At 30.8% G+C, this 24275-nt stretch overlaps 1 protein-coding gene across 9 annotated transcripts in view; it reads left to right on the forward strand.

Annotated features, from left to right (window-relative positions):
• The window catches only part of MCTS1 (malignant T-cell-amplified sequence 1 homolog), a 43927-nt gene extending 29248 nt beyond the window's left edge, over positions 1-14679 (forward strand). For 2 of the 9 annotated variants that reach the window (XM_085823214.1, XM_085823219.1), the window contains exons 5-6: positions 1299-1366; positions 4762-5274. In XM_085823214.1, the coding sequence (XP_085679340.1) occupies positions 1299-1366; positions 4762-4843 (150 nt within the window). In that variant the 3' untranslated portion in view covers positions 4844-5274. Of the gene's footprint in view, positions 1-1298; positions 1367-2978; positions 3052-4761; positions 5275-13566; positions 13677-14574 lie in introns of those variants that run through there. The other 7 variants (XR_015042931.1, XR_015042932.1, XR_015042933.1 and 4 more) reach the window with 7 other exon arrangements.
• The last annotated feature ends 9596 nt before the right edge of the window (positions 14680-24275 follow it).

A 24275-nucleotide genomic window follows, 5' to 3' on the forward strand; every position in this document is an offset into this window, starting at 1 on the left:
AAGAATTTGGAGAACTTTAAAGCACAGGTTTTGCTTTCCTAAGTAATATTTCACTATGATTTTTGAACCAGCCGTTAAAGAGGACTATCACCTAGTAGTTGCTGCTCTGTAGCATACCATTCCATGTTTGAGTTTATTCCATCATTGAGACAATTTCTTTTTTGTCTTTCCTCTCTTTCCCTACCTTTCCATGCTGCTGTTTAATGGCACGGAAGTTAAAACTTATAATTTTATTAGAGCATAATTAGGAATTTGATGAAAAAATAATGATAAACTACAGAAATTACAAAGGTAAATTTTAATAAGTTCCAAGGAGTTATAAAAGTTGGAATGAAGAAAGGAATTTTATTCCTATGCTGTCCCATTTATATGAGCAGCTCTACATTTAACTCATTCATGTTTGTATAAAGATGTCTGATTGAAATAGTGCTCCCACCAGTTGCAAGTTTCATTCAGTTATAAGTCCCCCCCCCAAACTAACAGATAATTTACAGCCAAAATACATTACAAAATGCACGATGTCTATGAAGAAACTTCATTTGTGGTAACTTAATAGTTTCCTTAAAATTTTCAGTGGCTAGCTTCTGTGACGAGCATGCAACTACCGACTTATGAGAAATGTTTTGATTGGTTAATATCAGTAATATTAAGCTCCTTACAATAAAAAGCTAAAACATATACAATAAAGTTCAAAATACATTTTAAATTAGAATCAGGAAAAAGAAAGCAATTACCCAGATATCGAGAAAATATTTTTCAATATATTTTATCATTTCTTAGAAGAAACATTTTAAAATATATATTTTATTATTTCTTCTAATATAACCAGTGTAGACTTTTTATTAAAACATTCCAGAATAAAAACTTTTTATTTGTAAAATATTAATTTTAGTGCAGTTTTAAACTAAAATCATTAAATATAATGAAATGTTTATTGATTAGAAATAAGATCTTCTTTGAGATGTATTTTAAATAGTATAAATTAGATATAAATTTTACTATGTTTAGATCTTATCTCCCCCCTTTTTTTACTTCTTAATTTGGAAACACTATTTACACTCTGAAGACAGCTTCTTTTTCTGTTAATTATCTTAAATTTATCTTAGTTCATAATGTTCATCATTAAGAATTTTATACTTATAACTCATTTAACCAATTTTCAGTTCTTTAACCTATAAAATGTAGTTTTTATTATAAAAAGCATATTTGTTTTTCTTCACAGTAACCAATAACTGAACAGAACTATTAACTCTTACTGAATGTTTATAATTTTTCTTTTAACTTAACGAATTTGTTAGGCAATAATGGCAGAAGGAAAAGAGCATGCATTAGCAGTAGGACTGACGTCTATGTCTACTGATGACATGTAAGACTGTTAAATATTTCTTCCTTTAAAGTTATGTACTGCTTATTGTTCTTTTTTATTTATTTATTTATTTATTTATTTGCATGGGGAAAATATTGTCATTTGAGAATTTAGGATATAAAAAATAAAAAGCTTTCATGGGGGAAAGTCAGATTTATCTATTAAATACATTTTATTTTAATACTGGTATTATTTTCCATTTCAATATTTAAAAAAAAAAAAAAAAACACTAAAAAAAGGTCACAGAATTTCTTATTACAATTGTATTAAAAAAAAGTGTATAAAAAGTAAGAAATAATTGAAAAATGGTACATTGGCTAATTATTTCCTTATATTTTGTCAAATATACAGGTGTGATAAGGAGCTTCTCAACAACTACACATTTCATGTTTGAAATAAAAGCAAAACCAGAACTAAATTAATAAATCTTGAACAATAAAAAAAATCGACATGATCATTTTGATTACAATGTTAATCAACTAAAATTTTATTTTTATAAATTTTATAATTATTTCTGGAAAGTCAAGGAAAAAGAAAATAGGGAGATGTACAGCCAAAAGTTTTCACTTACAATGGCTGCTTTTAAGACTTAAAAGAAATTTGCCTGTTGCTAAAAGGATAGATGCCAGCATATAATCAGTGAAATTTGTAATTTAAATACAAAATATACAAATCTGTTCTTCTAACAAAACATCCTTTCTGACCTTCCTTTTGGTTTCATATAAGCTTATCATAACTTGTTAGTTTAAAGATTAAATTTGATATTTAATGCCAGCTTTTTAAAGAAAAAATTAATAAATTGTGAAAAAGTTTTATTTTTATAAATACTTGTGTAAAATTATTTAATCTTTTAAATAGTCTGTACAAATATTTTTTATTCTCTTTATTTGATTAAGTGTTGTGTAACTTGTTTTGAGAAGTTAGTCTGTCAGTTAATAAGTTTTATTGTTTTGAATTTAAAATTTTTTGTTTAATTTTGTTTAAAATGCTTAATTTTAATGTAGTTAATTATTTGGAGATCAAGATAATCTATTTTTTATTGACTTTCATTGGTCTTAATTTTAAACAAGAAGGGTTATATTTGGAATATTTCTATTTACCCAAAATTATTGACAGTAATTATATCATCTATGTACATATATGTATTATGCAAATAGTTTTAAATTTGTATTGTCGAGTGATTTTTGAAACTGAAATTGTTTTAAATTTGTATTGTCGAGTGATTTTTGAAATTGAAATTGTTTGGTAAATAAGTAGAGGTTTGAAAGTTATATTAAGAAATTCATGCCCATAGGGATACCATTTAATTGTTTAAAAATGGTGTTATAAAATTTAATATAATTGTGAAATAATGTGCCAATTGAGGAAAATTTTTCGTTTATCTGTTGTTAAGATTGAAAGCATTTTGAGAAATAAATTTGGTAGTAGTAGTAGTAGAAGATTGTTGTAAATTTCTTTTAATTGGAAGAGTTCTGCACAAATTTGTAAAACCAAAGCAGTTAATTTTAAAATTTTTAATTGCAAAAGTAACTGGAAAGTTATTTTAAAATATTTTTTAAATTTTCATTTGACACTTCATTTTGGATTATTTCAAGAATTTTTAATCATCCAGATATAATTCAGAAGCTTGGCTTTGTTGAAAATTCTTCAGCTGTTGCTTGAAAAAAATTAAAGAATTTTCAACAGTATGTTATATTATTTTTATTATATTACTTTATTGAATTATGCAGTATTTTTTATTATATTATTTTATTCAATTGTTTTGTATTTATTTTCAATTTTGATTTACGTATCTCCTGTGGGCAGTTAACCTCCTGTCAACAGTTAACTTCCTTTTCCTAGGCAGTTAACCTCCTTATTCTAGCCTGTTATATATACTTAAAAAAATTATAATGGTAACTTGCATGTTGACTTAGAAGTTGCTATAACTCTTTTCAAAATAGTAGTCTGTGGCTGTGTTAGTCTTTTTTACAAAATAGTTTGAAAAAAAAGTGTAATTAGCAACTGTATTTTCATATATTTATAAAATGTTAATTCATATGAATTCTTTACGCATATAAAAATAAAATTATATATAATTCTGTACATTATAGTTTTAATTATTCAAAAATTTATTTGCATGTAATCCAATTTTATAATCCTTTCCCTATTTTATACAATTTTTAAGCTGTAAAACATTAAAAATAAGATAAGAAGGCAACCTTAGATTAATGCAGTTCTTGAATAAAATTTTCAGTTTTGAGGGTAATCAGACTTAGATCCTCCTTATTCAGGAGAAAGAAATGTTTGCACTAATTTTAAATTCTTTCATGTTGTGTTTATCATCTTCCAACATTATTGCAAGTTTTTATTTCAGCTGAAAGATTAGAAAAAATATTGATGGAACATAGTTTTTAAATTTATGTAGAATGATAATTTTAAAACTAATTCATTTCATTAGTTTGTTGTGTCTAGTATTTGGTTAGTATTTTATTTGAAGTCTTTATAATGTTTGTTTATATTTTATGTGGTAATGTTTCCCTTCTCCCCACATACATACATTGAGATACATTGGAATTTTAGCATTTTGTCTGTCTGTTTGTGTAACTATTGGATTTTAGCGATTAAAAATTCACAAAATAGCATCAAGAAATCTTTAGTTGAACACAGCTTGATCGAATTTTTCATCTATCAAACCTTAATGTATTAAAATGAAATGTTAGCATAAAAAGTTCAAAATTATTTCTCAACATACTGCTGAAAATAAAATATATGTCAGACATACAGCTGACATCATTTCTGAAGCATGATACAGAACCTTAAAGAAACCTTTTATATGTAATGACATCTGGGATTTGATCGAATGTGAGTATCTGAACTTTACATATCTCCAGTACATTATCTTAAAAGGGTTAAGTAATTTAATAAGTAACTTTGAAGTAACATTTTTAATGTATATTTCAAACAACAAGTTTAAAGAAAATTTATCATTATATTCTGTTCAGTATTTAAAATAGTGATTTAAAAAATTTCAGCATCTTTTTAAACATTTGGTTACAATCTTTTGTGAAATAGTTTAAAAGAAATTGAATAGTTTGAAGAGGTAAGGAACTCAAAAGAATTCCTGGTTGAAAAAATTTAAATTGCTTGGTATTGGAAATATCTAGTGTAGCATGCATTTTTCTGAATATATGGGCACATCAAGTACTAGGTTAAAAACTTTGTAATTAAATAAAATTAATACATAAAAATTATTTGTTATAATTTTAATTATAACAAAATTTTAATTATAACATTAAAATTAAGATATAAAAAATCTGTTCAGCTTTTTTTATATCTTAATATTTTGTTGTTAAGTGAGTCTAATTTTATATAATTTTATTTTGTGATTTTAATGTTTATTTTTTTTTCCCCAGTTTAAAAGTGAATAAAGGAGTTGGAGTTGAAAATATTCATTATTTAAATGATGGCTTGTGGCAGATGAAAACTGTTAAGTAGACTACTGTATGGGCTTATTGGTTATGGTCTATATGTGATTTTCCCACAGTCTAAGTATTCTGATATTTGTTACGCAATTAATTGTATGAGATTTTTATGAAAAGGAAAAAATATTTTCTTCTTATAAGTTTAAAAATTAATTGCATTAGGAGTAAACTTGGGAATGTTTTTGTTATGAGTATGTTCAGCTGTTTTCTTTTCCATATAAATAAATGATATAATGCCTTACAAAGCACTTTTTATGATTTTATAAAAAGTGCTTAACTGCCAAGTAATCTATACAAGATACATCTGTTAATGTCACATGTTCCAAAACTTACAGCCCATTGTTCAGCTGTAAATTACTTTGTAACTTAACAACTTTTTATTGTGATCTCCAGGATTTTCTGGAAACTCATTTTTGTTACTTGAAATAAAGTCTGAAATTTTTATTTGTGTATTGCGTTTGACATTATTATAGTACCCAAAAGAAAACCTTTGACCTTTTGCCTTAAACATTTTATTTAATCTTTAAAGTAATTAAGGAAATTCTTCTCAATGATACAGAAATTTAAAAAAAAAAAATGGTTTATTTTATTGGATTTTTATAATGAAAAGTTACTTTAAAATATATTAGTATCTAATGTAAGTATAGTTTTTCTATGGCAGTGTAGTTTAGTCTTATTTGAAAATAATGCAATGACATACAAAAAATGTTTTAAATATGTGTAAGTAATATACACCTTGTATCATAAGCTGGAGCTTTGCCAATATCTATTCAAGAAATTAAATTTCATTACAAATTAAGTTAAAAATTATTAATTTTCATTTACTTTTATATTTTTTATATTGAAATATTTTTAGATAAAATCTATTTCTGTAATAAACAATCTGATCATTCCTGTAGCTTTTTTGCACATTTAAAATATAAAAAAATAATTTTGTCATATTAAAAGACCACTCAAATTAAGTAAATATTATCTTTATTGGTCACTTGATATTAAAAGGAAAATTTCAACACACTTCATAATACAAACAAGTTATTTGTATCTTTCTGGAACATATTATTATGTCCATGCTTCTTGTTACTTTACATGTTGCCTGTACTGTTGTATTATAAGAAACAGAGTTGGCACACCATCTGGAAAACTGAAAAAAGTCAGAGAATTCGAAAATTGATTAAAAAAAAAAAAAAAAAAAGGAAAAAGTCAGGGAATTTAAATAGTTTAGCACAAATCTGGAAAAGTTAGGGAATTCCTTATGGTCATGCCCTAAAAAGTGATTTTTGACCCAATGTAGAAAGCAGATCACTTTCATGGCAAATTGTGTATCACATGAGCATCCTTCCGGCAGCTGGCATAGAGCAATGCCAATCAAATCGTCTTTCAGAAAGTCAAAGCAAGTTTGCAGTAACCTCCAGAATCCAGAGAGCTTGACTTGCATGCTTTTGCAAAGAACAATAAATCTGTGTATGTGTAATGAAAAAAATCTGTATATGTTTAATGGAAAAAAAAAAAAAAAAAAAAAAACTCTGCCTCTTGGTTTAAAGAGCTTATTTTTCTGTTGTCATCTCCATTTAAAAAAATGTAATCAAAACTTTGTAACCTTTTTCACATTATTAAATATTTTTTAAATGTATATTTATTTAATATTTTGCTTGTTAAAATGATAATTCATGCAATGCATTTTTAAAGTTAAAAAAAAATCTCTTGATACTTTTTAAATAATATTTTTATGCATTATTAAAAAAAAATCTTAAGCTTTTCAACATCATTGGCAGCGGGAATTTATCATGATTATTGCGCTTTGAAATTACTCAAAAATGTGGTACTTTGTTTGGTAAATACAAAAACATTTATTTGTTCTGAACTTGATTTTTAAATAATCTTCATTTGAAATTTTATTTTCAAGAAACAAAGAGCATCAGAAATTCAGAAACAAATGCTTTAAATATAATAATGTTTGCACCCCCCTTTTTTTTACACTCTTTGTGTTGTAAAAATAAGTAATCAGTCTTTCGCCCTCATTGAACTTTCTGATTTTGCTCAGCTTTCCCCCTAACCCATTCTCGTACAAACTTTTTTCTTTTTAGTTAATTTTGTGAAATCATCACACAGTAACAATTTAAAAAATTAATAAACAATCATCTAGGCTAACAGTTTAATATAGCTATTTTCACTAAAATATTGTTGATTATTGTAATTAAACTTTTATTCTTTTTTAGTGTTTAAGTAAAGAACTTTGCTATTTTAATATTTTTCGTATCATTTGATGTGGTTTCTTCTGTCTAAATTTATTTATTATTAGTTAATAATACTTCCAAATTTCAGGTAATTTTCTCTGGCATATTCATGAAACTAATTCTATTAGGACTTTAGTGCATATATTTTTACCTATATATGCTGCTAAATAAATATAAAATATTTGAATTTTAAAGTATTCTTAAATAGATTTCCTTCATTCCTTTGGCTGTAAAATGTCTTGCAAAAAGACATTTTTTAATCGAGATTGGGCACATTGTAATCTCATTTCTGAGTGAAGTACATGGTTGCAACTTATTGAAAGAGCTCCTAACAAAGCAATATGCACGTTTTGCCCCCCCCCAAATCGTGCATAGTAATATGGGAAGGAAAGCAATCACAAGCCACATAAACAGTGCAAAGCATAAGAAAATCATTACTGTGAAGTTTAACTTATGAAATTTGAACTTCTTTACTGAGGACAACCTGTGGGCTATGAAACTTGTTTGTTCACATGTTTCTTTTAATGCATTTAATGATACTGCTGTTCTGTTTCAGAAAAAGTTTGATTACTCTGGAATATACAAAAATGTCATATTTATTGTCATTTGTTTCAAAAAGATGTTCTTTCTAAAAAAAAAAAAAAAAAAAAAAAAAAAAAAAAAAAAAAAAAAACGGTATTTGTAATATGCTTCAATGAAGCTTTAAATAGAATTGTCAAAAGAGGTTAAAGGGACCCTTTTGTTATTATTTTGGGACAGTGTGAAATATGAAGTGGCCACAAGATACTTTTTTTAAGGGGGGGGGCATGCTGTTGCTAATGGCTTTCAGAGAAGTTTTTTTGAGGGAGGGAACCTCAGAGCTAGATAAAAAGAAATTGCTCCAAGTAACCTTAGATGGACCAAATGTCAATCTTGAACTCCTCAGATTTTTGAAATAAAATTTTGTCATAATTATTTCCTAAATTGTTATTGCTATATTGGGTCATGGGGTTTGCATGTTGTTCACTGTGCCTGTAGAGTTGAGCGTATGCATACTGACTGGAATTTATGTTATTTAAATACAAGCCTGGCATATTTACAGATGATCCTGCTTGATGAGCAGATTATATTGCCATCACTAATTGTATGACTTTCCCTCTAAAATTTTATGAAGCAAGATGATGTGAAAACATAGCTGTTGCTGAGAGAGCTATTGATATTTTTCCTCATGTAAGGAAAGATATATAGAATCATCCAAACTAGCAAAGAGAGAAGCTGTTAAAGATAAGCTTTCTTTATAGAAATCTCCTTTTTTTATGTCTCCATTTCTAAAATCATTTCAGACAGTGGATCCTATGGGCTCCTTTCTGTGTACAACTTTCCATAATGTGCTAAATCAGCTTCCCTCAAAATTTGTCAAAAGGGATTTACTGCAGAAAGCAAAAAAATCCTGAAAAATTGATAAAAATGTACATTCTGGATAAACCATTTATTGTAATGTTGCAGATATAAATTTAGGTATTGCTGCTGGTGTGCGTTTAGCTAAAATGAAGTGAATGGATAAATTCTGCAGTTACAGATAACTTAAAAGTGCAATTTAAAAGTCTCTTTATGTACTATATTACTCTATTTTAAAGGTTTGAAACTTTTTATTTTATTTCTTTATGCATGAGAAACATCTCATATTAAATTTCCAAAATGTTATAACTTTTCCATTGCTTTAAAAAAAAAAAAAAAGTTAAAACTGGGACATACAGGAATAATTCTATCCATATGAAGTGGTGCTAGTAATAAATAGGCTAAATAAAAAGAGAAAAAAAAATAACTTGCAGAATCAATTAATTAGAAACATATCCCGTAGAGCAGAATAATCCTTTTTTCAAAAATGCCATTCATTGTAGAAATCATAAAAATAATTCTTTTTCCATTTGCGTAGATGAAAATTTTGCACTAGAAACATTGAAAATATGGCTTTCATTAAATTTTTTTATGAACATAATTGACATTGCCTTGGGATTTAGCAAAAACTAGTCAGTGTGCTTCTTTATTTTGTTTTCTGATATTGTGAGATAATAAAAACCTGCTACCCCTGCATTTCTGTGCAATATACCATGTCAGAGGATTCAGTGAAGGAACTTGGTCTTCCTCATTACTTGAGAATAGTAGATGACATTGTAATGTCCTTGTGCCACTCTTCTTTTGTACTGAAGAAATGGCAGTTTCTCTACCAATTCGCAATACACTGTATACAAATGACAACAATAATTTCCAAAAATTAAAAAAAAAAAAAAAAAAAATCTGATGTGTACGCGACATTACTTCCTTGTTATGGAATATTAAAGTATAAATGTTTTTTCCTGCGTATTTAATTTAAATTTATTTCCTCTAATTTCCTTAGCGATAGATTTCTCATTCAATTACTTCAGTTCTCACTTCACGGCAAGGCAAAAATACATAAACTTCACAATATCTTCATTAAAAATTGAAAAATATAAAACACCAAATACAGTTAAGACACTTAAAAAACAATTTTTAGAATTAAAATTTCAATTTCTATGCAAAAACAAGCAAGTCAGCCTGCAGGCAGATTTTTCGGTGCACAAAACTATAAGTTTCCTTTTGGTTCCACTTGGCAAAAAGACACTGGAGATTCAGAAAGACTTAATTCACTATTCTGCTAAGTTTCAAATGTAAACAAATATGGCTGCTATGGTAAAACAAAAAATAGGCTTAGCCGCACTTAACAATTTTTAAATTGTGGATAAATCTACAACTGTTGCATGCAGATTAACGAAAGGCATAAAAACCTTAAATGACCAGTATTTATCAACGTATAAGAATAAAAACACTGATACGAGTAACAGAATGGATCTATATATATATTTATATACTTTTGTGTGGCTGATTGCAACCAAAATAGGAGGTGCAGAACTACATTTTATAGCAATCTATATACAAAATTTCAACATGATCAATGAATTCCCTTTCTAAATCAACATGCAAGTTCCATTATAATATACTTTACTCCTATCAAAAAATACGTATATATGTAAATATATATATATAACAGGTTAGAATAAAGAAGTTAACTGCCCGTGAAAAGGGGGTTAGCTGCAGTTAAGGCTTGTCAAAATAATACATATATTTTTAAGTACATATAAAGGTTAGCAGGCTAGAATAAGGAAGTGCAGTGCCGAAGGGGCCGGGTTCGAATCCCAGAGAAGGCATGGATGTTCGTAAATGTACAATATCCGTGCGGCATGGGGGCATTATAAATATATGGCGAGCCGAAAGTCCTCTCGAGAGGTTGGTGGTAGGGGAAGAAGGTCAGGAGACCCTAGAACCTGACCCCCCTGGGGTGCTGTCCATCATAATTGGGGGCAGAACTGAGCTCAGTGCACTGTAACCTGTAAGGTGCTCAAGACTGTTGCCAATGACAAGCATAAACTTGCACTACTTGCCATGAGAAATTTCATGGGCTTGGGCTAATTATAGGTCAGACAAGTGAGCATTAGCAACAACAACAGAATAAAGAAGTTAACTGCGCATGAAAAGGGGGTTAACTGCATTTAAGGTCTGTCAAAAAATATATATATTAAGTATATATAAGAGGTTAACTGCCTGCAAAAAGGGAGTGAACTGCAGTTAAGGCCTTTCAAAAATATATTTTTAAGTATATTTAACAGTTTAGAATAAGGAAGTCAACTACCTACGAAAAGGGGGTTAACTGCGCTTATGACCTGACAAACAATATATATATATATATATGTATATATAATTGAAAAAGAAATTGTAAAGCTAACAAGTAATTAGACGTAAGACATATTTGGTCTTAAAAATTTTTGCGCATAATGCTGCAAAAAGATATGAAATAATAGTAGTAGGTAGAAACATTGCAGCGATCTTGCTAAAAAGTTACCAGGAGCTGTAGCTCCACGAAATATTTCATCACTGTATTACTAAAATATGAACTGAAAAGAAATTTTTGTCTGGAAAAACTGGAAAAAACTGTAAACACGTGAAGAAAACCGCCAAAATTAATGTTGGAAGATGTGCTAATGCACGAAAAAATTAATCTGACCGTTGTGACTTGTGAAAAGTTAACACACATAAAAAATAGATTGACGGGGAAAAAAAATATATATATATGAAAAGTTAATACATATAAAAAATAGATGGACTGAAAAAATGCCAATACATAAAATGCAAAAATTATAATGAAAAACATAAATTGCAAAAACACAATAATTACAAAGCGGAAAATGGTAAATTAACCCACTCGTACCCTCAACAGGCTTTTCGAGGGAAAAATAACTGAGTGTCGAACTGGGCTAAATACCATTACGTGTTTCGCCGAAACAGACCATTGAAGCTCTTGTTTAATGCAAAATTTTTTTTTATAAAAAACATGAATATTCTCGAATAAATCTTTTTTGGAGCTTCACTGCTCTGTTCCTTTCTCCCGACGCGTCCGCTGAAAAACACATTAGGGTGTTAAAAAGTAATTGCAACTCCGAGCAATGTAATATTAAAATCAAAATAAAATAAATAGCGGTCTGCTATTAGTAAAAAAATTACAACAACGTGCGAGCTGGTCCTGCATAGCTTAAAGAAGATAGAACTTTTATAAAGAGAATGGTGCTGTAATCAAATTAATATGCAATTAAATTTGCAAGAAAACAAACGTCATAGGGTCTTATTAGGACCAAAAAAACACAAAAGAAGCGAAAAAACTGACCTGGGAGGTGCCGTCCTTTGCATCCGAAAATGTTTAGAAAAGGGTGCAGAACCCCTCCATGTCCAACCAACCTTCCTTCTCGTAGTGTGACGTAGGTGGGCAAAACAATTAAATCTGCATAGGCCAATGGGCTGAGATTGTAGTTTTGGCGGGAATTCCTGTCCCCTCTTTTTTTTTTATAGAGGGTGTGACAGACATGAAAAGACACGAAAAGAACTCAAAATGGTGTCAGTCAACTTGTTAGAAGAACAAAACTGCTACAAATAAGTGAAAATGGCTAATTCAGCTAAAATTACTTATTTTTGGCCACAAAAGAAAGAGTAAATTGGAAAAAGTCATTTGTTAATAAAAGTCGTCATTCTTCAAGCTAGAGGGCGGTCAAGCTACTATGAAAAGACTCGATTTGTTAATAAAAGTAGAATTTGGGCATCTAAGTAATTTAAAACTATTAAAACAATAGTATTAAAGTATAGTGCCAAAATCTTTGGAGGAAAGAAAATGTATTTAAGAGAATAATCTGTACATTTATACAATTTTTACATTAGATTATCTGAATCAGCCATCCACTTTATACCGTCCCATTGGGCTTTAAGCATAAAATTTCATTATCCAAAACAAATTATCTAAAAATTGGTAAGGCTAATGCCAGCTTTTTTTAAGGTATTTTTAATTATTTTATGAGGAATTTGGTTATTTTTCAAAATTGTGACAAAGTAAAGTATTTCTTCTTGTAAGTGTTCTGTAGTATTACATATTCTTTTTATTCTAAGTAGCTGTGAAAAAATTGTGTTAATGATGATTCTTTTGGAAATATTAGAATTCCAGTTGGTTAACTTTAGTGTAGAAAAAGTGAATTCTCTCCTCTTGTCGTAGACTAATAAAATTGTAATCAATAATAGTTAGGTCAAAGTATACTACATTATTTTGCACCGTATTTGTATTATTTAGTTTTAAGCAAGTTGGGTAGATATTAGCAGCATCTATTTTGTTGTTAAAGGCTATGATATCATCAGTGTAACGATATATGTGTTGGTAAAATATATGTTCTTTATTTAGTGAACAACAAAGGTCAATTCTTTTGTGAAAAGGAATAAGTCACACACAGCGCTCGAAAAATTCCCTCCCATTGGGATCCCTTGAATTTGTTTGAAGATGCTATTGTTAAAGAGAATAAAATTATTGAAAAGCACGCTCGAAAGAAAAAGTTGCCATTTTTTGTTATCAATTATTGTCGCAATCTGTGGAATTATATCTGGTAGAGCAAGTAAGCTGGTATAAATTTCTTCAAGTGGTAAGGTAGTATAAAGGTTCTCGAAATCGTAGCATTGTATATGGTTTATTTGAAGTGAATTAATTGTCTTAATCACGAGCTCATTACTTGAAATCATCCAGTTGCAATGCAGATCATTAAAATCATAGTTATTAATCAAGTCACGTATTAAACGAAGTTTTTTTGCAAAAAGATAATCTATTTCTTTAAGATAACTTTTGGTACTATTGGCTATAAACCTGAATTTAATAGGAGACTTATGAAATATTGGAAGCGCATAGAGATTAGCAAATCTGTTATTATAGTTCCGGGGATGTATCTTAAGTTTTTTATGTAGTGCGTTAAATTTATTGATAAGAATTTTGGTGTTGGTAGTAATTTTTTGGTAAGTGCAATTACTATTTAGTTCTTTGTGCAGAAGGTCGAAGTAAAACTTTTTTTCAAATAACACTAAAATTGTTGCTAGCTTTGTCAATTTTTGTAATGATAAAATTATCTTGTTGTTTTTTGATTAGATTATAGAGTCGTTTCTTATTGTGTAAAGAGTTGAAAGAAGGTGTCTTGAAAAGTAAATGTTGAAATTCTTTAATCAGTGCAGCTTTCCATTCAGGAAAAGTAGTAGTAGGTAAATTGGATTTATTACTAACTAAGATGATAAATTTATCAAGATCTTGATTGAATTGTTTGAGGCAAAAATGTTTTATATATATATATATATATATATATATATATACAGTACAAAGTCCGTAATCCGGACTCGTTGAGACTTCGGCGATTCCGGATTAGTTTTGTTTTTTTTTTTTTTTTTTCCCCCCAGGATTATAGATCATCAATTTAATCTGGTAAGATGGCATGCAGAAATTATACAATTAAAAATATGAAACCGTAATTTATGAAATAAAGAGCAATTATGATCTAAAGGGTATCAAAATTTACAAAAAAAAAAGATTAATATTTGTTTACTTTAATGTTAAGTTGCTTCGTTTTTTTGTGCTAATACCTTCGCATTAATTCTATAAACAGACATAATTTCTTGTTCAGTTACAAAGTTCCACTGTTCAAGTCCTGTAATTGCTGTTTCGAGAATACCGACTAACTTGTCAATCGAAATTTTTTTATTTTCGATAACATTTTCTGTTACTTTCTTCACTATTGGAAGCACGCATGGGTAAACACTTTACGTGCATGCGTAGCAGACGCACGCATCAAACGCGCATGCGTAAACGCATTATGCGCATGTTTAAGTTTGTGGCTTTGAGGTCCGGATTAGAGACTTTGTACTTTATTTCTAAGTGTACGAGTATATAACAGGTTAAAATAAGGAAGTTAACTGCCTGCAAAAAGGGGGTTAACTGCACTTAAGGCCTGTCGAAAAAATGCATATATTTTAAAGTAAATATAATAGGTTAGAATAAGGAAGTTAACTGTCTATGAAAAAAATGTTATATAATTCAATAAAATAACATAATAAAAATAATAAAGTGATGATTTTTTTTTTTTTTTTTTTTTTTTTTTTGAAACAGTAGCTGAAGAATATTCAACAGAAGCAAGTTTCTGAATTATATCTGGATTACACTTTCCTGAAATAATCCAAAATGAAGTGGCAAATAAAAATATTTTAATAATAACTTTCTTGTTACTTTTCCAATTAAAAAACTCAAAATGCATCACTACCCCTTTAATGCATGACATCCCACGAATCACGAGTTGAACTTAAAATATAAAGCAAAATTTTTAAGTGTCCAGCTGCCGGCTGAAAAATTGCAGTAAATTACCTGGCTATCCTATGGGAAACTACATATACCAACTGTATTGGACAACCTAAAATCTGCTCACCAATTCCAAGTTAAATATTTTTTCATTAAAATATTAAATATGAATTTATTAAAAGTAAGAAATATGTATAACTGACTAATAAGAAGCAGTTCATAACCTAATCCAATTCTGAAACAAGAGTAAAAACATTTAAATTCACATAATCAACCCAGATGAAACCATTCAAAATATACGTATAATTAGTTGCATACGTAATGAACATTGTGGATTTAAAAAAAAAAAAAAAAAAATTGAGAATGTATGAAAAAGTGCAAAAGTAGTGTAAACTCAAATATGACAAATGCAAAACGAAAAAACGAGTATTTACAACTTTCATCACATCGTCATCAGGGAGTTGGTGTAACGAAAGCTCTTTCTGAACTGACAGTGACATAAATTTACAAATGACAATTTAAAACATTAATTTACCGCAAAACAGCTTGTGCTCTTATTAGTCCAACCTCTAGAAGGTTGGATTAGGTAAAGCAAAACTGCCCAGTTTTTCGAGAGAACCAAATAATTGTAAAAAACAGCACAAAAGCCATTCATTTGATTAAATTTTTCTCGAGCGGATTGAGTCTAACTACTAATGAAATGTAAATACAGAAGTCAGTTCTCAAAACTAACAATCCAGCCAAATTTAGGTCGGAACTATTTAGTTGAATTTAAAAATTCCAAAAATCAGCGAAGAAAATTCTAAATACTATAAATAAAATAAAATAAAAAAAAAACTGGTAAGACACTTGACAAAAAGTAAATCCGTGCATTCTTAAGCAGTGGCCTGAGTTAACCCTAATGTATGCGTTGATGTAAAATCGAAATTAAATGGAACATATATAAACTGGCATATATATTTGGAAGAATATTAGCTATAGACTAAGAACTATTTGAAATACATTTATCTTAGGAGTATTTTTCTGGGCTGTTTGAGAATTAATTACATGTATAAAAAAATTTTAAATGGTCTAGAAAGAAAAATGAATCTGTAATCCCATGTCAGCCTTGTTTCATTGAACCATCAGTAGTTAATTATGACTTTAATTTATAAAGAATTAAATTTTCAGTAATTTTTTTCTTTTTCTTTTTTTTTTCTTTTTTTTGTGTGTGTGTGTGTGTGTGTGTGTGCGCTTTAGTATTCCAATAGGTTTTTCACGCACATTTATTTCCTCAAATAATCCGGGTTTAATAATCTACAATTTTATTAACTTTAAACATCTCTATCTCTAGATATACGGGGTGTTCGAATCAAATATACCTATTTTGAACAGTCTATTAAAAACAAAGTGAGGAGGGTGATATTGGCCATATGTGGGAGCTGAATTCGTAAAGTTTGGCGACAATATTTTTTTCTTGCGTATGACGCACCTACGCTTTTGCTGAGCCGACAAACGAAAAAATGGCGTCACTGCAAGAGAAGGCACAAATTATTCTCTGGTATGTAGAACACAAATCCGTAGTAAAAGTGCAAAGAATGTTTCAAATAGTTTATAAAAGAAATTCACCCCAGGCTAAGAGCATAAAACGTTTCTCGAAACGGGAAGTGTACGGAAAAGATCCGGAGGTGATCGGCGTTCACATTCTGATTCACGTGTGGAAGATGTTCGACAAGCTTTCTTTCGGAGCCCTCGTCAGTCGATCAAGCAGGTAGCTTCTGAATTATCTATGCCACGATCAGCTATTCATGGCGTGCGGCATCAAAAACTGAGGATTCTTCCATATGAAATGCAGATTGTGTAGGAACTGCAACCAATTGATGGGTTCAGCGTGCAGCATTTGCTATGGAGATGTTATCTCGCATCAAAAATGAACAAGATTTTCTAAACCGCATCTTTTTTTTTTCAAATGATGCTACATTTAATGTTAGCAACAACGTTAATAAGCACAATTGCAGAATTTGGGGTTCAGAAAATCCCCATTCTCAACACAAATTGGAACGGAGCAATCCCAAAATCAATGTCTGGTGTGCTCACACGATACAGTCATAGGACCATTTTTATTTGCTGAGACGTCTGTGACGGCACACATTTACCTAGACATGTTACAAATTTACGCAATACCCCATATGCAGCATTTACAACCCACTGTTATCCTCCAGCAAGATGGAGTCCCTCCTCACTGGGGCAAGCATGTTCCCGCATTTTTAGATACAACTTTTCCTAACCGATGGATAGGACGCGGTGGCCCAATTCCCTGGTCACCAAGACCTCCCGATGTGACTTCTCTCGATTTCTTCTTTTCGGGCTACGTGAAAGATACATCCGAGATATTAAAGATACAAGATCCGTGATATTAAAGACCTTCGTGCCTCCATAACCGCGGCTATTACTACTATGACTCCAGAAATGCTACACCGGACATGGCTGGAAATGGACTACCGTCTGGACATTCTCAGGGCTGCTAAGGACAGGGTTCGTACGGTCCTTAAAAGTCCTTAGATTTTTTAGAATCGATTTTTGGACCTTAAAAGTCCTTAATTTTGGCAAAAATTAGCAGAAGGTCCTTAATTTTAATCATCTGAAATTTCTGTCTGTTTTTACGACTGCCATTTTGAGTGTGAATTAACATTTTGGAGGAATATTTTTGGCTATTCACTGACGTATATATGGTTATTTTTTGAATGGGTTCTTGAGTTATAATTTGTTTCTATTTTTAATACAAATGATGGGATACTCGAGTTTTTAAGCAAGAAATAAACATAAGCATTTCAAAATTAATTTTTTCTAATAAAGAGCTCTTAAAAACTTTTCGCTTTTGGGGATGTGAAGTCTTTTATTAAATGTTTGTAAATTACGATTTGGCGATTTTAAAATCAGTTTCTGTAGAAACTTTTTAATTCCGAGATCTGAGAAATTTTCGACGATTTTTTTTTTAGCATAGTAACATTGATAAACTTCATTAAAATAATGGTAATATATTGAAATTATATTTAAAAAATAACATTAAAATAAAACATTTTTATTTTTCCTCTGTCATATTATAAAGTTTAATTTTGGCAACTAATTATACAATATTTTAAATCTGAAAAATAAACAAGGTATAACGCTATAAAGCATAATTTACGAAACAGCTCTTAGCAAAAGCAAAATTAGCTATGTAATTAATTGAAAATGTCTTCTCTTTAATTTTTTCATAGTAAGTTTTTTTCCCATGTAATTGTCTCAGAACATTCAAAATTCTCAGACTGTGCATCAGTTTTCTCTATAAAATTAATTTTACATTTTTTTCCAAAATATTTCTGGCTTTTTGCTCTTACAGAAATGGTAGGGATAGTTTTTTTTTTTTAGGATTTTAGACATTGCAGCTTGGAAAGTTTAAAAGGATTTGAAGGCAAGATTTATAGACCGATTCTAGAAGATTCGAGAAATATGTGACAAAATGAAAAATGTCTCCATGGTATCAACACGTAATGGATGTATTTTACAGAATGTTTGCGATGAATTTCTTACATTTTGGAGAGCGTCTGGAAGAACAATGAAAACATACAAGGGGTGATCAAATGAAAAGGTACGAAACGACATGGTGGGTACAAATGTAGACTTTATTCAAAATATACACCATAGGCCTGAGCACAATGATCCCGCTGATGAACAAGCCACAGGATTCCTTGTTCCCAAAATTCCTGTGGCCGTGACGAGACCTAGTCCTTCACAGCATCTTTGAGTCGTCGTCCGAGTTGAAGCATTTCCCTTTCAGGTGTTTCTTCAGTGGACCATACACATGGAAATCGCAGGGCGACATGTAAGGACTGTAGGGCGGATGGTCCAAAGTCCACTTGAACTTGGCCAGTTCCATGTGTGTGACTCTGGAGACGTGTGGACGCACGTTATCACGGAGCAGAACCACTCCCTCCGTGAGCAGCCCCGGTCTTTTGTTCTTGATGGACCTGCGTAAGCATCGAAGTGTCTCACAGTACACATCGGAGTTAATGGTTTTTCTGTGCTCGAGGAATTTCACAAGTAGCGGACCTTGAACGTCGAAAAAGACGGTGAGCAACACCTTACCTTCTAATCGTATCACATGGCCAGGCATTATGGAGAGGGATTTTTGTATTAATAAAGAAATTGAAAACTTAAAAGATTCATCTAATAAGTCTTAATGCATCGTACACATAGGCACTAGGCATTTTCCCACCTGATACAATCTGTGTGGATCCTAAATTCTGCTGCCTAGTGCCTTTCTAAATTCTGCTTCAAATGCTTGCTCTAAATTCTAAAAATTTTGCCATTTCTAGATTTTGTTGTTCGGTATGTCACAAAATTCTAAAAATTCTGCCACATCAGCTCTGTAACGGGTCTTTACCATATATATTTCATATTTCTTCTGAATGTTTATATTACTAAAGAAATAAAATTAGCCGCTTTTTCTGTACATTCTAAATGCATTTAGTGTTTTTTAGAATAACATAAATCCTTAATTAAATCCAAAAATTCTAAAATGAAAAGGAAACGTTTGAAGAAAGAAACTGAATACATAAAGAAAATTATTCTTCAAAGATATGTGCAGTTACTTTTATGTAAATTCCCAATTGTGTATGATTTCACCCTTTACTATAATTTCCCGTTTCTGTTTCCTCATATGCTAGAGTTACTGAGCCAAATAAAATTAAAATTAAATTGTATAATCTTTGACCACTAATCCACATTATTAATTTGAATTTGACTGTTCTTGTTTAATTTCGTCATTGTGAGCTGTGATTGATTTTGTTACATGCCTTTACGTACTAAGTTATTTTTAAATAAGAGGCTTTTTTAAACCTTTTTCTGGTATTGTTGTTACTTTCAGACATAGCGGTAATATGATTCCCGTCTGTCGGGAGTTTTGAACTATTTAACTTTTACCAGATTAAGTAAACCCTCATAGGTACATTGTGGAGATGTTGACAAGTTAGGATATAAAGCACGCAAAGACTAGCAAGAGCATGGTTTGCATATTGAGACGAAACTCTAATTGTTAGAAAAGATGCTTAAAGAGAAGGAAATTGATATAAAATAGCCAAAATGTCTGGGAAGGCCTCAAATTAAAATAATAAACGATATTAGAATAGTAATGTGTACTATTCTAATATCGTTTAAGAATCAATTAAATTAATTTATTAGATTTTGATTTTAATAGGGCGTTTTTAACAAATATTGTTAAAAAATAAAATTTAATAGTGGTCATGTAAATCCATAAACTAAGGTTATCAAACTACCTAACTTAATTATTTATAACTAACTGCTTACCCTTAAAAATTTTCTCTACATATTAAAGAGAGTTATTGCCTTTCATTACTAATCGCTGTGGTCACAAGATGAAACACAAAAATGTAAAAATTTAAGTAAAACTTATTCTTTGCATCTAGCGAGACTTAATGCAAAATAACTGATCACCTCTGGTGCTTTAATGGCTTATTGGAACCTTAAAGTATATTAACCGGGTTACAATCCCTGGAACTCTACAGAAAGCTATGACACTAACTGCATCAAACAGAGCCTGACTAACTTTTTTAACACTTGCGAACCATGCCTACATCAGGCACCCCCTTGACTTTATCTATGTACACATCGACCTATTTTCACTTAAACAGTAAAAGAAAATTGACAAAAATCCAATTGTTTTTACCCTTGTACCCCGGCAAACAAATAAGTGAGCGATTCTGCACAATACCGAGAATATTTTCAAAGAAAAGGCATCATTCATTATAGAAAATTACGTTTAAACAACCAACGAGATGAAATTATGCTTTAGCGATAAGTCTGTAGCGAAATAGCGATGCAGGCATCCATTCAGTTATGTTTAGCAATTTTTATATAAATTATAATAATGATCTGAAATAGTTATTTACTCTTATGCTTCCATTCAGTCATGTTTAGCCTTTTTCATATAAATTATAAATAATGAAAAATTAAAACATCAATCTTAGATAGTTATTTACTATTATACTTCCTTTCTTGCCGCAATTATTTTTGGCAGCATTGGCATCAACAATAGTTTGGCGATTTTTTATGGTCCTCGAAACCGAATAGTACCTATTTTTAATTGAATTTATTCTGTTCCCATTTGCTCATAGGTCCTTAGTTTCTTTCATTAATCATCCTTAAAAGTAATTCCCGTGTGCAGAAATGTGTACGAACCCTTTAAGGAAGCTCACGTGGAATTGTACTGATTGTTTAATGAAAACTTTGTGAGTATTGGTATCTAATTTTACAGTTTTCTCATGCTTTTAAACTCTCTGTTTAAGTAGAGCGACCTCTCCAAATTAGGTACATTTGATTTGGACACTCTGTATAAGAAAAAAAGATAATTTTATACATGTAATTCCAATGAGATACATTCCGATGGCCTCATTGATCACATGACTTATGTATATCTTTTGTAAACAAACAATGCAAATGACCTCAGAGATCACGTGACTTTTGTGCAGCTAATGCAAACAAGCAAGGTCATTCTTCCTCTTCTTCTCTTGCGGAATGTATCTCATTAAAGATAATTTACTGTAAAGCAGCAAAATTAATCGCTTGTTAATGAAAAAAAAATTGTGATCTTTTCAACAAATAAACGAAAAGTGACGAAATTAATGAACAGTTAATCAGTTAATTTTCAAACCTTGCAACATTTCTACAAATAATGCCATTTTTCATTTTATGCTATTATTATTTGCCGTTTAAAATTTTACCTTGTCTTGTGTAGTTTCAGAAATAAAGCTTTTTCATTTAATTAGATTAATTAAGATTAGAATTTGTTGTTGTTTATGATCTTGATTTGGTTAGCCATTAGGCTAGACCAAATCCATGAGTCCAAGAACCGTCAATAAATCCATAACGAAAGTAGCTCTTTTACAAGTCCCAAACAGATGACAAGATGTCCAGGAGTGAAATGATCAGTATTACATTTCCTGCATATGGGGTAGATTATATTTCCCTGCTCAAATTTCAGGCATTTCAGGTGTCCACTTAGGAGCTTCGAGTAGTGTTCTGAGTCCGATTACCCGCAAAAGCAACGGCATCTTCCAGCTGCCTGCCAAAGCACCAGTCATGAGTCGGAGGATAATGGAAGGAAGAAGCAACAGTAGATTTAACTCTCGAGCAGATCTCCAAAAAGGTCAGGGCGCCAGTGGTCAGTCATTGAAGTACAATTCTTAGCTAGGACATCAGCCATTTCATTACCTCTGAGGCCGATGTCTGATGGGATCCACTGCAGATGTATATTATAATGGGAAGAGAGTTTTTGCAGCAAAGCCAAAATAGAGAGTGAAGTTTTATCACCCAAACGAGCTAATTTTGCAGATGCTGAATAGAACTGCGACTGTCAGTCAAAATCAAGATATTGTTGCGTGCGTACTGGTTCGTTACGAAATGAATGCACAAGTCCAATGAAAAATGAACAAAAATTTATTATTATCACAACAAATATGCTTAAATTTCCTAAAATATTCGTGCAGTATTACAATATCTCACAGTAGTTATCTTTTAACTACTCAAACGTTCAAGAGAACTTAATTCAAAACAGCTAGAGAAAGCTAATCCGCGAATTCGCTACAGTCAACAAGAGCAGTTTTCTAAACAAACTCTTTAAACAACAACAAACTAACTAATCATCGAATTGAGAGGTTTTCCTCTTTTTTTTTTTAAGATTTTAAATCGCGCGCGAGAATTTTCTGGAACTTTCTTGAAATCAAAAACATACAAAACAAATATTAAATGCACGTGCTCTTGTATTTTTAATTTTCCGGCTTAGCTTTCTTTTAATATTCGTCACGCGCTGCACTGCGTGGGGAATAAAACCATTTAATTTATATTTCAACTGACATTAGCTATTTAAATACCAAATCCGTAACAATATTGTACCAAATTTTGTACATTTTTAGATAGGTGATTTTAGTGCAATTATATGTGGAATTGTTGTATTTTTCTGTGTAATGTAGCATGAAAAATCGAGAGAGAAGCTATGCCGACAAAGTAAGAATACAGGGGCAAGCCTTTTTAACATTAAATAAATGGGTATCTTGGTAATTTGGCTAGATATTGGCAAGCTGGTAATTGTTTTGCGACTAATTTTCGACGCCAAACATGGCGACATTTTGGTCCGTCTCTGTATTACCATAATAAGTACTGTAATTGAATAAATGTAATTGATCATTATATTAGCTGTAACTGTAATTCTACCCTCATATTGCCTTCCGGGAATTTCAAGAAGCAGAAAGAATTAGAAATATCTCAGCGGCCGGGTGAAAACTATATAAGGCCGGTGAGAGTATCTGCTGTCAGTTGTCATCGTGAGTTTCGAGTACTACCTCCGGTTTAGTTTCGCTCTTTAGCTGTGCTTTGCATTCCATTGTGTTTAACGATCAGAGTAGTTTGAAGTGTAACTACTAATTATACTCTCTGATATTGTGAAGAGTTGTGTACGACTATTTTTGTGAAAAGTTCTATATCTCTCAAGTGTTTATTTTAATAAAATAAATTTTACCACTCTATCATCGCAGCTGTGTGCATTCAATCTATTGCGAACACGTACTCACGCAACACTTTTTGGTATCCGAAGTGGGATTGAATGCCAGTGACAAGAACGATGGAGGAGCAATTAAGACTGTTGCCTTCAAATAAAAGATAAAAGCTGTTCAAGAAAGGATGAGAGCGCGCTAAGAATTCGTTAAAGAGGAGATGAAGGGTGTTCAGTAAAAGATAGAAGCTGGTCAATAATCCATTAAAAAAAGATGAAAGCTTTTTAAGAAAATATTAAAGCATGTCAAGAGGAAATGGTAAAAGAAATTATCTGCATAATAGAAAACAAATTCGAGGCTATGGAAGGCAGAACAGACACGGCTGAAGACAAAGTTGGAGAAACTAATTACTGGCCATCTCGCAGGCGTAGGTTGCCAGATAATGAAAAAGCCCATTTCAAAGCGCTTCTGCGATAAGTGGCGAGAGTAATGGACACTTTATCGTGTGACACATCAGTGGAGTTCCCTGCAATACAGGAGACAATGTTACCATCACCGGAAAAGATTTGGCTCAGCAACTGAAAGGTAAACTCATCTGGACGCCGCCCTGCGTTATTTTCCAGACTATGTCCGGCGAGAAGATCGACATCAACAGAAAATTAAACGTTAACATCACGTTTGGAAGTGCCGCTTACTATCACACGGCATATGTGGCAGAGATTACAGGTCCTTGCATACTCGGATTGGACTTTCTAAGGAAATGCAATTTTTCCTTGGACTTTAAATATAATGAACTGCATTTTGCCTCTGAGGACATAAACCTATTCGGAATTAATGATGGAGTTAGATCTGTCCACAGAATCATAGCTCAAGACGATATCACAATACCAACAAGAACAGAATTTCTATTTCCTGGATCAATAGCCGAAAATAGAAATTTCCGGTACGGTTGTCAGGAGATGTATGTCTTTTAACTTGCTTCGGAAA

Source organism: Stegodyphus dumicola, chromosome 9 (genome assembly GCF_044657685.1).
Source record: "Stegodyphus dumicola isolate Sdum_Otavi_A_Nest chromosome 9, ASM4465768v1".
Classification (NCBI taxonomy): domain Eukaryota; kingdom Metazoa; phylum Arthropoda; class Arachnida; order Araneae; family Eresidae; genus Stegodyphus; species Stegodyphus dumicola.